The sequence below is a fragment of the Lipophrys pholis genome (genome assembly GCF_963383615.2).
Source record: "Lipophrys pholis genome assembly, chromosome: 12".
NCBI lineage: Eukaryota > Metazoa > Chordata > Actinopteri > Blenniiformes > Blenniidae > Lipophrys > Lipophrys pholis.
The window spans coordinates 19,007,898-19,021,708 of NC_137641.1; the positions used below are offsets into that span (position 1 = coordinate 19,007,898).

Sequence of the window (13,811 nt, forward strand, 5' to 3'; positions counted from 1 at the left end):
AGAGAAAGTGGTGGAAAATCTGATTTGGGCTTTATTGTCAAGATCGCCTCAGCTCCTTCCAGAAAGCCATCTCGCCACAGTGGCATTCATTTCTTTTGGCACTTTTTGAACTTCATCCACCATCAAGGATCCAGAGAACAGGTCATTCAACACCATTAAAAATAATTACACAGAAAAAAAAATCTAAATCATCAGATTTTTCTTTTTTTTTTTTGTCCATGGTCCTCTCAATTGCATGAACAGTGACAAACATAGTCCTGAGGTGTAAGGGTTGGCAAACCCTGATACAAAGACTGAAAAAAAAGGAAAACATCCAGTTGGATGAAGATTTTTAAATTTGCTCTTGAGCATCATGAGAAGGAAGCAAAAGGTGCATTTCCATGTACCGGGAAAAAAAAATAAAAAATTGCACAACATATCAAAGAGAACAAAGTAAGTGCTGGAAAAAATTAAATAAAACATGTTGATGCCAGTGAAATGGTCAGTGTGTACGTGTGTGGTGAGAGCCTCATAAACACCTTTAAGCTTTTACAAAGTAGATAAATGCTTTGCCGGACGAGTTCATGATTCAACTTCAAAGGGTACAAACAATGCTGGACCCCAGCAAACCTACTAAATATCACGAGTTGACTTGTTTGGACAAGCCCTGTGTAGAAACTATCAAACCTTAAAACACTCTACTACTTTTTAAATAGGATTTCTGCATTTTTTTTTTCCTATTTATTGTCTCGCTTTTGAATCTCTAATGTACCTGTAATTCATTGTATTTCTAAGTCCTCGTAAAACACCGACTTCCCTTGCGTATGAAAGGTGCTGAATAAATAAACTTGCCTCTCCTATGTCCGTGCACATTCGCAATTCATCCAGATACGAGGCATCTCAAAGCAATAAACTGGACACCGACATGTCTCTCGGAATGTGCTTTGGTCCCTTATCCAAGTGGCGTCATTAGTTTATCCTAAGTCCACATATTCAGCACAATTTCAGGACGAACATCCTCGAAAATGGCGTGCGAACTCGAAAAGATGACCCGTAAAATTGCGAGCATGAACTGATGGAGCCACTTGGGATCAGAGGCAAAACATCTTCCAACACTTATGACCGATTTCACTTCATCTGATTCAACTTGCCCACATTTACTCACGAGAAAAAACACACCACACACTCACACAGTGCAACAATGAAGGAGTTTTGGCAGTTTAAACTAGTTGGTGGAACAAACACAAATAAATGTAAAAACAGGTCGTTTCTGTTTGAATGTCAAGTTATGTTGGACCACAGGCTGGAAATGGACTGGACCTCGATTGCAGGCAAACAACTTCTGTCATTTTCTGTTGTTTTTTTTTTAATGATGACATGACGATGGTAAGACAGTGACTTAGCGTACCAAAAGGGGGAACTACATAGAAGATGTTTTGTTTTTTAATGTTACATTTGAAGAACAAACTCAAAAAAAGAGCCAGTCCAGTTTTCATCCCAAGCTTCTCTACTTGAATTTTTTTCTCCCTTAAAGTAAAAAACTAATTGGTTGAACAAAGTGGCACAGTTTTGTTTTCCACGACTTTTAAAATTCTAAACATGAGGAAGTTTCATCTGAAAAACATGATATTTCAATTTGGATTATTTCTTAGGTATTATGGTGGTTGCACACACGCAGGTACACACACACGCACACACACACAAAGAATCAAATGCAAAACACACACACAGATTTATTTAAATGGGTCTAACCAGCAAACTGCATTCACTCTTGAAATTCCCTGAAGTGCTCATTAGTAAGATCCAAAACTAAGTTTTCAACCTTCATCCATAATATTACTGAGTCGTTTGGCCAGCTAGCACCACCTACTGGCCATTCACTTGATGTCTAAACAGAACAAGTGAAAGGTGAAAGGTTCAAATCTAGACTTGAAGTGAATTGTGATTGCATAAATAATGCTGTTTTTTTTGTTGTTGTTTTTTTTGCTGCCTAAACAGTTTTTTCGGGTGAAGTTTTTAGTCAGTTATCTATGTCACCATTAATACCTCACAAGTGCCTACGACAGGAACACTACAGGCAAGGTTTAGGCTTAGGCTTAGGTTTAGGCGGCTACATCTCATCCTTCTGAACCTCTAGACTTTGGTCCAAGGCCTCGTTTAACGTCACCAGATCACAATCCCCCTCCGTTCCTGCACGGCACACAACTCCACTAATAAATAAAGAGCCACCTTCAGTTGTCAAAGTCAGGGAAGGATGTGAGCGGGAGGCCGTCGCGCTGCTCGTCTCGCCTCTGTCGGGTGTAAACCTGCGGGCCGCGAGGGCTCCGGGTGCTGTCGGGCAGTGAGGGGCTCTGAGGTACGCGCCACTCAGATGCTGACACAGGACCAGTGTTTAGGGAACCGGGCTGCTCGGGGATCAGCAGAGGTCAAGGATTTGCGTCTGATCCAGCGTTTGAATTCCGCGTTTGGGAAGAATCTTCAGATTCGGTTCCGCCGCTCTCCGTCGCTTCTCCGCAGAGCCTCTGATGCTGTTGCAACCGTCTCGTCTCGACGGGTTCTAATTCCTCCACTTCTTTGAGAAGCACCTCGTCGTTTTCCAACACAAACTCCAGGGTGGGGCCTCGAGCCACTCCATCCTCCAGCTCCCCTTCCTCCGCCAGGCGCAGCTTTATGTTCATGCTGATGGATTTTTCTGATTTATCTGGAGAACGAGGAAAGGAAATTACATCAGAAGTCCTGAGGGAAATCCATGATGGCTGTATATGGATGCAAAAATGGGTTTTCTTGCTTTATGGCACTTTTTGAATTTACAAAATATCATAAACAGTCTGTGAGTTATGGTTCTGAGAACAATACATGTCCAATACCGCCAGTGGCAATAGAAGGAAATAAAATGGTACAAACAGAAACGGATCTTGTAATACTATAAAGTGTTCATTTGTCACGAAAAAAATGCTTATGAAAATAAATAAATATATAACTGGGGTAATTCTACATTTATACTGCAGACAACTGTTTGTGTAGCAGACGGAATCAGACAGCTTTTGTCTCGAAGTTACAGAACTCTGTTTTGTGGAGAGACTATGACGAGTGTATGACATCACAACACCGAGTGAATCAGACTGAAACGCAACTCAATGCACTGTTCAATCTGGCACATTAAAATAAAATAGTCTTTTCTGTGTAAACTCTGTGTGAGCTGCTGTAAAGGGAAAGATTTACACCAATCAGCCATAACATTATGTACGTGTCCTTTTTTTTGTTTTGCCTTGTCAAGCCATTAAATTTGGAGAAAATGCTGACTAGCCACCATATAATCAATCTTATCTACTTCATAATGGTGCTCATAATGCCATTTTTCTGTGCAAAAATGTCAAAAAATTGCATTCAATGAAATTTTTTTTTTTACCAGTGACATTCATTTCAACTCACAATAATCAGTCCTGTGCTGGGAGTTGCTAAATTGAATGTATGGTTGTCTGTTCTGACCCTCACCTTGCCCAAGCTGCCTCTCCTTCGGCAGCATCAGCACGTCCACGTTGTGATGTTCCTCCAGAGCAGCTGTGAGCACGGCGCCCTCACGGCTGAACAGAAAGACCAAAGGCAGAGTGATGTCCTCAGTAGAGTCACCGTCTCCGACCATCTGGAAAAGGGGCGTATCCTCGCTGTTGCTTCCCTCGCGGTGGTCTTAAAGAATTCAATAAATAAGTGGATTAACAGACAGACTTAATTAGACTATTTAACTATAAACGGACTGCAGATGAAATGTCGGTACACATATTAATGATCCTTACCTATGAAGATGACTCCGATGGCCCCGGCCCCCTGCAGCCAGCGAGCCTTTGCAGCGAACATGCAGTCACCACGCAGGGCCAGAGCGATGCGACCTTTAAGTTCCGCTGCGTTATCAATCGGGCCGCATGCAGTGTAGGGGGAAGCTTTCACGATGCTGCCCTTCACCTGGAGCACAGGGGTTTGTTTAATGTAGTTTTGAAAATCAAAGAAAGAGTATAATACAGCAAGCTTTCAGGGAAAACAACACAATAACACGTTTGAAAACGGTATACATGTAGGTACAGCTAGTCTGAAAAAAAATATTGTTTAAATGAAAGTTGAACCTGACCGTGTTAAATGATTTCCAAATGATCTAAGTGCTGATTTCCAGGGAGAACACTTGATTTGATTGACATTTTTTTTTCCTGGCCAATCGCAGGCCGCATATGCATCTTTATTGGATGCAGAGAAAGTAAACACTCTCTATTGCAAAAGGAGTCAAGGCACATTTGACACATGTGAAAAATACCACATTACATACAATACATTTTAAACTGTGATTTGGCACATATCAAAAGATAAATGAAGACAAAGCCCGGAGGTAGAAGATAAAAGCTGTGGATGTGCGTTTCATGGTGTTAGTGCACTATATGCACCCTCTCTCACCCCATGCTCCTGCTTGGTCAGGTCCATGCCAAACTTGGCAGGTCCAGCCGTGAGGACGGTCCTGCCCAGAAAGGGGGGCGATATGAGCTGAACAGCATGAGGCATCACCACCTCCTCCTCTGGCGTCTGGCTTACTTCTGCAACCAGTTTCACTCGGTACACGCCTTTATGCTCCTGTAGGGATTCATATGGAAACGATGACTGGCCAGTTTCATTATCACTATTGTGAACCACTAAAATGATGAAACGGCTCCGAATAACTTTTTCTCCACACATTTAACCATCTCTCTGGATTGCAATACAAGGCAAACTGAAGGGAAAAGGATTCCTCTTAAAAGCAAATGCACAATTACTGAAAATTTGAAATCCATTTTCAGGACTAAATCATCACAAATGTATCAGAAAAATAACAGTTTAATGGAAGATTTTTGCATTATTTCTCATTATTGTGGCTTCAATGGTTGTGGCAACTTTGCACTGGTAGAAATGTCAGGGAAACATATTGGGACATGAAGCATTGATCTACTGCAGCTTAATGCAAAGTAAACGTGCATAACATACCCTATAATTTCCACCGACTCCTCCCGTGACCTCTCTGAGCGGAGTGAGAGAAATGCCCATGCTCTTCAGAAACTCCATTGGCTCCATGCCGTTATCGTGGAGCGGCAATTCAATTTCCCTGTAAAGTACACACACACTCAACTTAACTCTCCAAGTGTGTCATTTTACTCAACTGGACCAGAACTTGTACTTAAAAAATCAAAAGAGCTGTGCAACTGGACACACCTGATGGGTATCGGGTGGAAGGCTCGCCCCACCCCAGTCAGATACTTATAGCTGTCCCGGATGGTTTTGGCAAAGGAAGGATTGTTTGGGAAAAGTGTCTCAGCGCTGGGACAAGAGTGTGTGAACAGATCTTCTTCTTGAGGAACAGGAAATGCCTCCTGAAGCAAAGTTTAAAAAAAAAAAAAAAAGAAGAAGAAGAAAAAAAGTTGTGAATCCACCATGACTATCTGCTGGTTCACACTTAAAGCCACTTGACATTTTAGATGAAAACTTCTCAATGAGGCGCCACGAAGCCACACAAAAACATCAACGTGCTGAAATACACAGCAATACATGATGATGATTAGAAGACCATTCAAATGTGATCTTACTGTAGTGTTGCCCTGACAGGCAGGCTGAGTGGTGGACAGAGAGACGGGCAGGAGATGAGCCTCAGTGGTGAAGATGTAGTCGTCGATATCAATGGGCAGCTGGCTCTTCTCCGAGAACAGCAGGTACAGGTATTTAAACATCTCTGCCAGGAAGAAGGAGTCCATCCTACACAACCACAAACAACAGCACCGTTTACCAGACGACAACTTCTGACAACACAACAATCGAGACTCGTTTGTCTCCGAGAGTACCTGTCTTCATGCGTCCCCGTGCGCACATCCTGCACAGCAGCAAACCCACAAGGCACCCTGGCGTAGGCGTTGAGCTTCTCCACTATGGATTGCCCCACTCTGAGGTAGTACGGGTCGCCAGTGGCCTGCGGGGAACAAAAGTAATCTTGAAAAAAAATGTGTTGTGTGTAGAGTCAAGTTCATTTACCTGGTTGTTATACACTTTCTATTGGGCATTTTTTATTTTTATTTTTTTGTGAAAGACACTGTCCTGTCAGGTTTGTCACCTTATAGAGGTAGTAGGTGCTCTCTGCAAACTCTGGTCTCAGTAGGTGTTGGCCCCAATGAACTCTGAACTCTGTGGTGAATGCCTGTAAAGGGATCATTCAAAGAAAGACAGGTGAGTAATGCCTATATGCATAGTAATGAAGAGATTACATCAAAAGAAGAGAACAATTTTGGGATATCTTTTCTCAAAAACACTAAATTTGCAAACATAGCTCTTTCTATTACTTCAAGTATCCAAAACACACATTTTATAATTGGCATATCAAAGTTTAAATCAAAAATACCACATAATCGAATTAGAAAATCATAAAATGCAGCGATAGAAAAGTGTACACATGTAGCCCAGCTGTATTATATTTTTCTTTTCCTACTGGTTGGCACAACTTAAAAAAAAAAAAAAAAAAAAAAAAGAGCTCACCTCTGGAAGAAACTTGTGCTGTTTCGTGACTTGGTAAAGCATCTCGTGTGTTTCTATGGCTGGTTTCAGATCTCCTCTCAGAACCTGGATCAACACAAAGTACTATTCATCCTCCTGTGCAGTTTCTCGGTTTCATATATTGTACTCTAAACCTGATGTGAACTGTTGTCTATTACAGAAGCTGCAAATAACTTTCTGCTTGCTACATACAGTAGGTCGTGCAGGAATTGTGGGACAGTTTTATTATTTTTCCAAGCCACAACATACAAATGAATGCAAAACACAGCAGGTTGAGCTTAATTAGACGCCTTATTATAATGAGCCCGGGGGACAGTGTCGAGCACCTGTAAGCCAGGGAAAAATGCCAGGAGGGAGTCCATCCAGCTCCGCACGCTCACAGTGGGGTTGTGCATGTGCACGTTGAGGAGCAGGGGAGGTTGACTGATGTACTTCATAATGGCACTGTAGTGCTGTTGCAGAAAAACATCACAAAAACAAATATATATATATCCACAAATCACACCTCGGCCAACTCAAACAATATGAACAGAATGACTTAACATGTGCCAACAGCACAAGAGGAACACAGTATATCAAAGCTGGTGCCAAATACAATGATTTAGTGTTTAAAATGGGGAATGACTAACAATGTTGAACCTGTCCAGAAAAACATTGTCCCCAAGCAGAATGTAGGCCTTCATCAGATATTCATAGTACGAGTCGATACCAGCGCCAACGCCACTATCTGCAAACACACGAGAGAGGATCAGGTATCATATCTGAGTGAGAATATACAAGACTACAGTATTTATTGCTGGGAATTGTGACAGTTTTATGTTTTTACACAGTGCTTGTACTATGTGTGTATCGCCTCACCCCTCCGGACCCATTCTCCGTTATGGATATTGATAACAGTCCCCACCAAATCGCTTCCTCTCTGTCTCCTCTCCCAAAGAACATCCAGAGCCTTCCTGGCATGTTCCTGTTGAAAACATCAACGTACCATTCGTACATCATTTCACCTTAACTGAATATTATAGGGCATAAATAACACAGAAGTACAAAAACAAAGTCCTGTTTTTAGAGGCAGAGAGAGAGAGAGAGAATACCTCAAACACAGAATTTCCTGACAATCTGCTGAGAGCAGCAAACTCCAGGATCATTGTTCCTGCGCACGCTGTGCACGTGTCCGATTCTGTTCCAGTGCGCGAGAGTGGGTTAAGAACGCCATACCGCAGGTTCACCTGGGAAAACAACAAAGAGTAATGAAACCCGTTACTAAACTCAGGTCGAAATTCTAAAGCCTGTTTGCAAAACTGCACATGTTGAGGAATCTCCTTTCATCCACCCACTGAGACAGGCTTAAGGGCCATTTGAGAAAGATTTAGAGGATTAGACAGCAGATTGTCGGCTCCATCTGCATGAAGAACATAAAATAAAAACCTGCAATTTAAAAAAAAAAAAAAAAAAAGTACCTTTGGGTATGGAAGGCCACTTGTGGTGTTAAAAGCAGGCAGTAATCGATGGCCCAGCTCTTTGGCCATGTGCAGGAGTTCATCACGATACCACTGCATCCTCTCCCCACGCTGCCGCAAAAGGTCGGCCATCACGTGGCCGCCCAGAAGCCCACTGTGAAGACACGGAAATGGTGAGTTGAAATAATCAGAACATATGTCCTACTGATTCAAATATAGATCAAGTAAAAAAATAATAAATTCAGGCATCATGTTTTTACTTTGAATCAAGCAAATCTCAGACGAGCCTCTTACCCCAAGACTCGAATGTTTGTCTCAAACACCGACACCACGACATCATTGTCAAGCCGAACATCCTGCACAGCCTTCCGCACAGCATCCTCAAACTCATCCAGTTTGTTCAACACCTAGAATCACACATTTACACCAAGAAAAGGGAGGCCCGTCTAAACATAAGGATGTTGCTCGAAGAATCAGTGCAGAAATAAGAGCAAAAAGTAAACTGCAAGTTTAGCTTGTAAACAAGAAGTAATACTTACCACCAGCGTATCAAGGGTGTCAATCAGAGTGAGAGAAAACCTACAGGAAAAGTGGCAAAATTGAAATCATATAGTAGACAGGTGTCTCACTTTTCTACTGATGCATTTAAATTCATATTGAGAAGCAGACTGTTAAATATCCGATCTGTCTAATTGGCAGAGAAATCCCATTATGCAACATGTGTGATGCGTAATCGGATTCGCTGCTGTGAAGGTCCATGATTTATCACCATCCTGAAGATTTTATTGACTGGAATTAGCATCTAATTTAAGTATGAAGAAACTGGGGCATCCACTCTGAATTCAAATGAGGTTTGAATAGCAGAACAAAAACAATTTGAGAGTGTGTTTCAGCTCCAGAGATGTGAATTTATGTGGATATCCTTCTACCTAATGCAGTTTGTTTAATCCAAAGCGATTTCTAATGTCAATAGGAAGGTATATTTGGTTCAAGTGTCACGTGTTGTTAGTACACTGTTGTTAAACTACTTTTTTTGTGTGTGGTCAGGAAGTCATGATGCTCTGGCAGGATGCAGCATTGTGAACCTGCACACTGAAAATGCATTTGATCTAAACAGACTTACAATGAATCCATAATTATAATTCCTTAAACAGCAGGAGCATCATTTCTTTCTTCTACTTTGAGAAACAAAGGCCGCGTGGGCATATTTTAAATGGAGCCTTTGTTTTGAAGTCGTTTGACCAACGAAATGTGTCGTATTAAAAAAAGATATAAAAATTCACATGGGAGAATCAGTCTTCGTCCAGCTCTACAGGGAGACACACAAACATTGCACTTTGTCCCAGAGGCATGCGCACAATTATCACTCAGGGCCTTTAGGAGTTAAAAATACACAGCCAGAAAGTGGAGTGTGATGTCCTCGCCAGATTTATCTCAGGTTTGTGTCAATAACTGATGCACTTACTTCCCCAAAGAGTCATCTATATCCCCTCTGTTGGGCTCCTGACCGCGGACTCTGCCTCTGCAGCTCAGAGGCATCAGCTCATCTGCTGGGTAGGCGTATTTCTGCAACAGAAACACCTGCAATCGTCTTCAGGCCTTACTAAACGATTTACACCACTTCTGAATCAGAAAAGGAAGCCTTTTGTATTTCATTCAATACTCTCCAAACCTGTCCAACCACATTTCCCAGTTGGTTTGACATTAAATTTAGAAAAATAAAATCTCTTGAACTGAAGGGGGTATTTGATTATATTCTCCTGTAATAAATGGAACAGCAAGCTGTCTTCTTCCCCACATCCAACAATTAATAACGCCTCTCTCCTGAGGTGCAAAAAAAATAAAAAAAATCCTGCTTAATAATGTTTTATGTACTAGCGAGTCTCGTCAACATTTCCACTCAATAACAGTTCGCCTCCACAGACATCACCAGGTTTCTTGAATATCTTTGTGTATCACTTGAGCCAACGTACAGTCTTATTGCTGGTATACCTGCAACATCGGCCTGGGCGACATTTATAAAGAGATTTGAGATGGGCAAGCCCTCTTGTCCACCTGCTTTTTAAATTTAATGCCTCGGTAACAGTCATCAGGAATCCCAAAAAGTTCAGAGGAAAAGTTTTGAGGTAGGAGCTGCATCCACTGTCAAACCCAAGTGCACACAACAAGCTACTAAATTGATATTCCTCAAATACACATTAGAAATAATTACACCAAATAATACACAGAATGTAATATTTTTTACAATTAAATTTTGAGCCAATCACAAAAAAACACAGTCCTGGTGTCATTTAATGATGTTTATGTGTGTATGGCTACTGAAGTTTAGCAAGTTAACCAGCCGCCTCCAGCTACTTTAAGGATGCACAACATGAATCGACTTCAAAGAATCTGATTGATGCAAGGCTACTCTCTGTTTTCATAAATATTAACTGAAAAAAGATCAGTTAACTTTTCAAGTCTTTATTTCTTGATTTGTCGGGGATGCTGCTATTTGAGTTTCTCACAGAAGTCAAACATGTAAGTATTTTCCAACTCTTACTATCCCACCTCACAACAACAATATCAGATTACTTTCTGCATCCAACAATCACAAGCACGTCTTTCCTCGATGAATTTGGGCTTGTGTGCCTTTCAAAGTGGAGTTTGCTTATTCTCCATGAGCATGCAAGGGTTTCCCGCCTGTAGTTCAAAAACATGCATTTAAGGTTTTTGGCAAGTATAAAATACCTGCTGGTGCAAATGGAGGTGTGTGTGTGTCTACTGGTATATTTCCCATCACTACCAACATTATGATGCAAGAATATAAATAATGATAATCACTTGCTGCTGCAACAACACATCATCTAACCAGTGTGGGACTAATAAAGGATTACCTGATCTTATTGGCTCTGTGACTGACTTGTGAGCTTTCCAAAGTACACCCATGTTCAACTGGGATGTGCTGTGGCACAACTAACTCAAATATGAATGAATGGATGAATGGATGGATGGATGGATGGATGGATGGATGGACTCTTGCTTACCATGTAACTGCCATAAGCATGATCAAACATTTCAACAATCTGGTGCCTGCAAAAACAAATGACGAAACACAAATTATATGCATTGAAACTGTGGCCACACACTACTCACAGTGCTGCTCCATGTAAACAGTGTTTATGTGTGTGCAGACACTCGTCACCTGATGACGGACTTCTCCTCTTTTGTCATGGTCTGACTCTCCTGACATGCTGCCCAGCCAAGAAAGCTGATCATCAGCAGAGACTTCAGCATCATCCCTGTTCCAGAGGGGTGCGCCATCTATCTTCCAGTAAACTTCAAGCCCCGCTCCCCCGGTGTGTCCTCACATCAGATCAATGTGTCGAAACAGACCCCCCCCCGTCGTTTCTCCAGCGCCCACGCAACAAAAAAAAAGAAGAAAAAAAAGAATCAAACAGTCCTGCAGGCACAGCTGTCCTCCTCCAGAGACCAGCTCGTCCTCATGTCAGTGGAGGTGCCTGGTGGTGGTTAGCTGCCTCCCGGGTCCATGTTACTTGCAGTGAGGGTCGTGTTAGGACCACCACATGTCCTCAGACAGCAGCTTCAGCTCGCTGATGTCCATGTAAACAATAGCACCACCGTTGTTCGCTTTCCGGGAAAACAAAACAAAACTTAACGCTCAGCGCCGGCTGGCTCGAGGCAACCGGAAGAGGATAAACACACGCGTTTGTTTGAATGTGCAAAATAAAAATAATAGTCGGTAATCACGGGTGAACAAAGACGGAGCAGAGCAGCTAACGATCCCCGGTGCTGGGAGCGTCCCGGTGGCTAACCCGTTATCAACTTGTTCCGCCCTCCGTTACCGAAGCTAGTTGGTTAACTACCGGGATTACGAGTTAAATAAAGACAGTAAGCCAGGTCAAAGCCGAAAGTCACTCTCCGTGTGAGCTTACAGTCATAAAGTAAGAAGGTCGCTGACACGTCGCCGGGTGTCGGTGCATTTCTGTGCGGAGGAGCAGCGAGCTGTCAGCGAGGACAGGCTTTGTTGCTAACCGGCTGATCACGAGTTGTTTCCGCCCTCAGCTATTTCTCACAGGCGCGTTTCAAACCACGTCAGGTACAACCCAGATATATGTCTGATAAACCCTCCACTGAACACCTCCATTAACACACCTAGTGATTATTAATTTGGTACAAATCTTAGATTAACGTTATGTTTGGGGTTCTAGACATGTAAAAGAGTAGACTGCAGGTTTTTAACCCAGGAAGGCTTCCTTACAGACAATACACAGGACATAAAATGTTTGGTGGTTGTTACGTCACAGAGTTGTAATGTCAGCTGATGTTTTTAATGGTTTGTGTTTTGTAAATCTCATTTTCTAAACTGTTTATAAAATAACATCAAACATAAAATAACATTAGGTACAATTCATCTAATTAACTATCAAGTATCATGTAACAACATAATCCATTCAATTCTGGATAATTGGGTATATATATATATATATATACTTCAAAATTACTGCAAAATTATCAGTTTCTCTGAATTTACTACTTATAGGCATGTGTTTGAGTAAAATGAACATTTTTGTTTCATTCTATAAACTACTGACACTTCTCCCATTTCTACACTGTTTATAAAATGACATCAAACATATATATGTATGTGTGTGTATATATATTCATATATATATATATATATATATAGAGAGAGAGAGAGAGAGCGAGAGAGAGAGAGAGAGAGAGAGAGAGAGGGGTTTGTCTATTCTTAATCTTTAACGATTTTTAAAATAAACCAAAAATGTTCATCAACCTGCACAAACACTCAGCAGCCAGTTGATGGCAGAGTTTGACCAGAATTGTGCTTTTGTATTTTGTTTGGTCTTTGCAACTGGGGGGGGGGGGGGCAACAAAACAGACCTTAAATACATTCTAATATCCAATTTTTATGTTTCCTCAATCCACTCCCGTACAATGTGTTTTTTGCATACGCCATTTTTTACAGAAATTGTTGAGACAATAAATCCATCTAATTAACTGCTGAAAGTTTCTAAAGTTTTGAGTCACCTGTCATTTAAAAGGAATGATGCATTGTTGCATTCAAATACATTATTATAGAAATAATAATATAAATAATATTTCCAGTGTTTTGTTTGAACCCACTTTATAGACACTGCACAGCATAATCTACTAATAAGAAAAGCCTAAAGACTTGAATCACAGATTCTCTAGAAAAAATTATCTAGAAATGTCTAAATATGAGAGACATCATCAAATTGTAGGAGAGAATATTAATTTACTGCCTCGTGTATTGCTTCACCTATCAGTGGTTATAATGTCATGGCTGGTCATTGTTTGTCCTAACGCAGTCATTTGGTCACCTAAAGCATTGAGCATGATTGAAAAATTCAAGCCAGTACAACATCACATTATAAAGGATTTATTACAGGCAAACATTACATTAAATAATATATCAACACACATGGGGTCCATGAAATGCTGGTAAAACAGTCGGTCAGTCTGAAAAACCCTGACCAGCTGCAGCAGCAGGGACTCTGCCCCAGTCATTGGACCTGAACTCCACCAGTTCCAGAAGGATCTCTTTCACGTCTCTGAGGAGAAAATAAAGCCAGACATTCAATTTGTGACCAACCTGCTGATTTTTATGACCATTTTCAGTGTCTTTATTAAATAGCATCTTAATTTCTATTTAAACTATTTGATGTATATATTATGATGCTTTTGGAGGATAAACGGTGATCAAAAGATGTTTTTATCATCATGTCTCAAATTGACTTATTGTGAAGACAATATAAAAGACTAATGATAAGCTTCAGCATA

The 13,811-nt window shown here is 41.1% G+C and overlaps 1 protein-coding gene across 1 annotated transcript; it reads right to left on the minus strand.

The window, feature by feature from the left end:
• Positions 1-643: 643 nt before the first annotated feature.
• Positions 644-12,034, minus strand: LOC308117700 (ER degradation-enhancing alpha-mannosidase-like protein 3). The gene is made up of 20 exons (XM_080476754.1): positions 11,173-12,034; positions 11,015-11,060; positions 9,454-9,554; positions 8,528-8,567; positions 8,283-8,395; positions 7,989-8,142; positions 7,623-7,757; positions 7,390-7,495; positions 7,161-7,258; positions 6,858-6,983; positions 6,514-6,597; positions 6,095-6,178; positions 5,829-5,953; positions 5,577-5,742; positions 5,206-5,363; positions 4,981-5,098; positions 4,420-4,593; positions 3,774-3,939; positions 3,475-3,666; positions 644-2,680 (listed from the first exon to the last, which is right to left on the minus strand). Exons 1-20 carry the CDS (start codon positions 11,289-11,291, stop codon positions 2,406-2,408), a joined length of 2,580 nt encoding a protein of 859 aa, XP_080332880.1. The 5' UTR covers positions 11,292-12,034; the 3' UTR covers positions 644-2,405.
• Positions 12,035-13,811: the final 1,777 nt, after the last annotated feature.

Coding starts and splice junctions, on each gene's coding strand:
- LOC308117700 (XM_080476754.1), bottom strand. CDS start 11,291: ATGGCGCACCCCTCTGGAACAGGGATGATGCTGAAGTCTCTGCTGATG. Junction 8,396..8,527: donor ACACCCTTGATACGCTGGTG/GTAAGTATTACT, acceptor GTGTGATTCTAG/GTGTTGAACAAACTGGATGA. Junction 2,681..3,474: donor GGAGAGGCAGCTTGGGCAAG/GTGAGGGTCAGA, acceptor CTCGTTCTCCAG/ATAAATCAGAAAAATCCATC.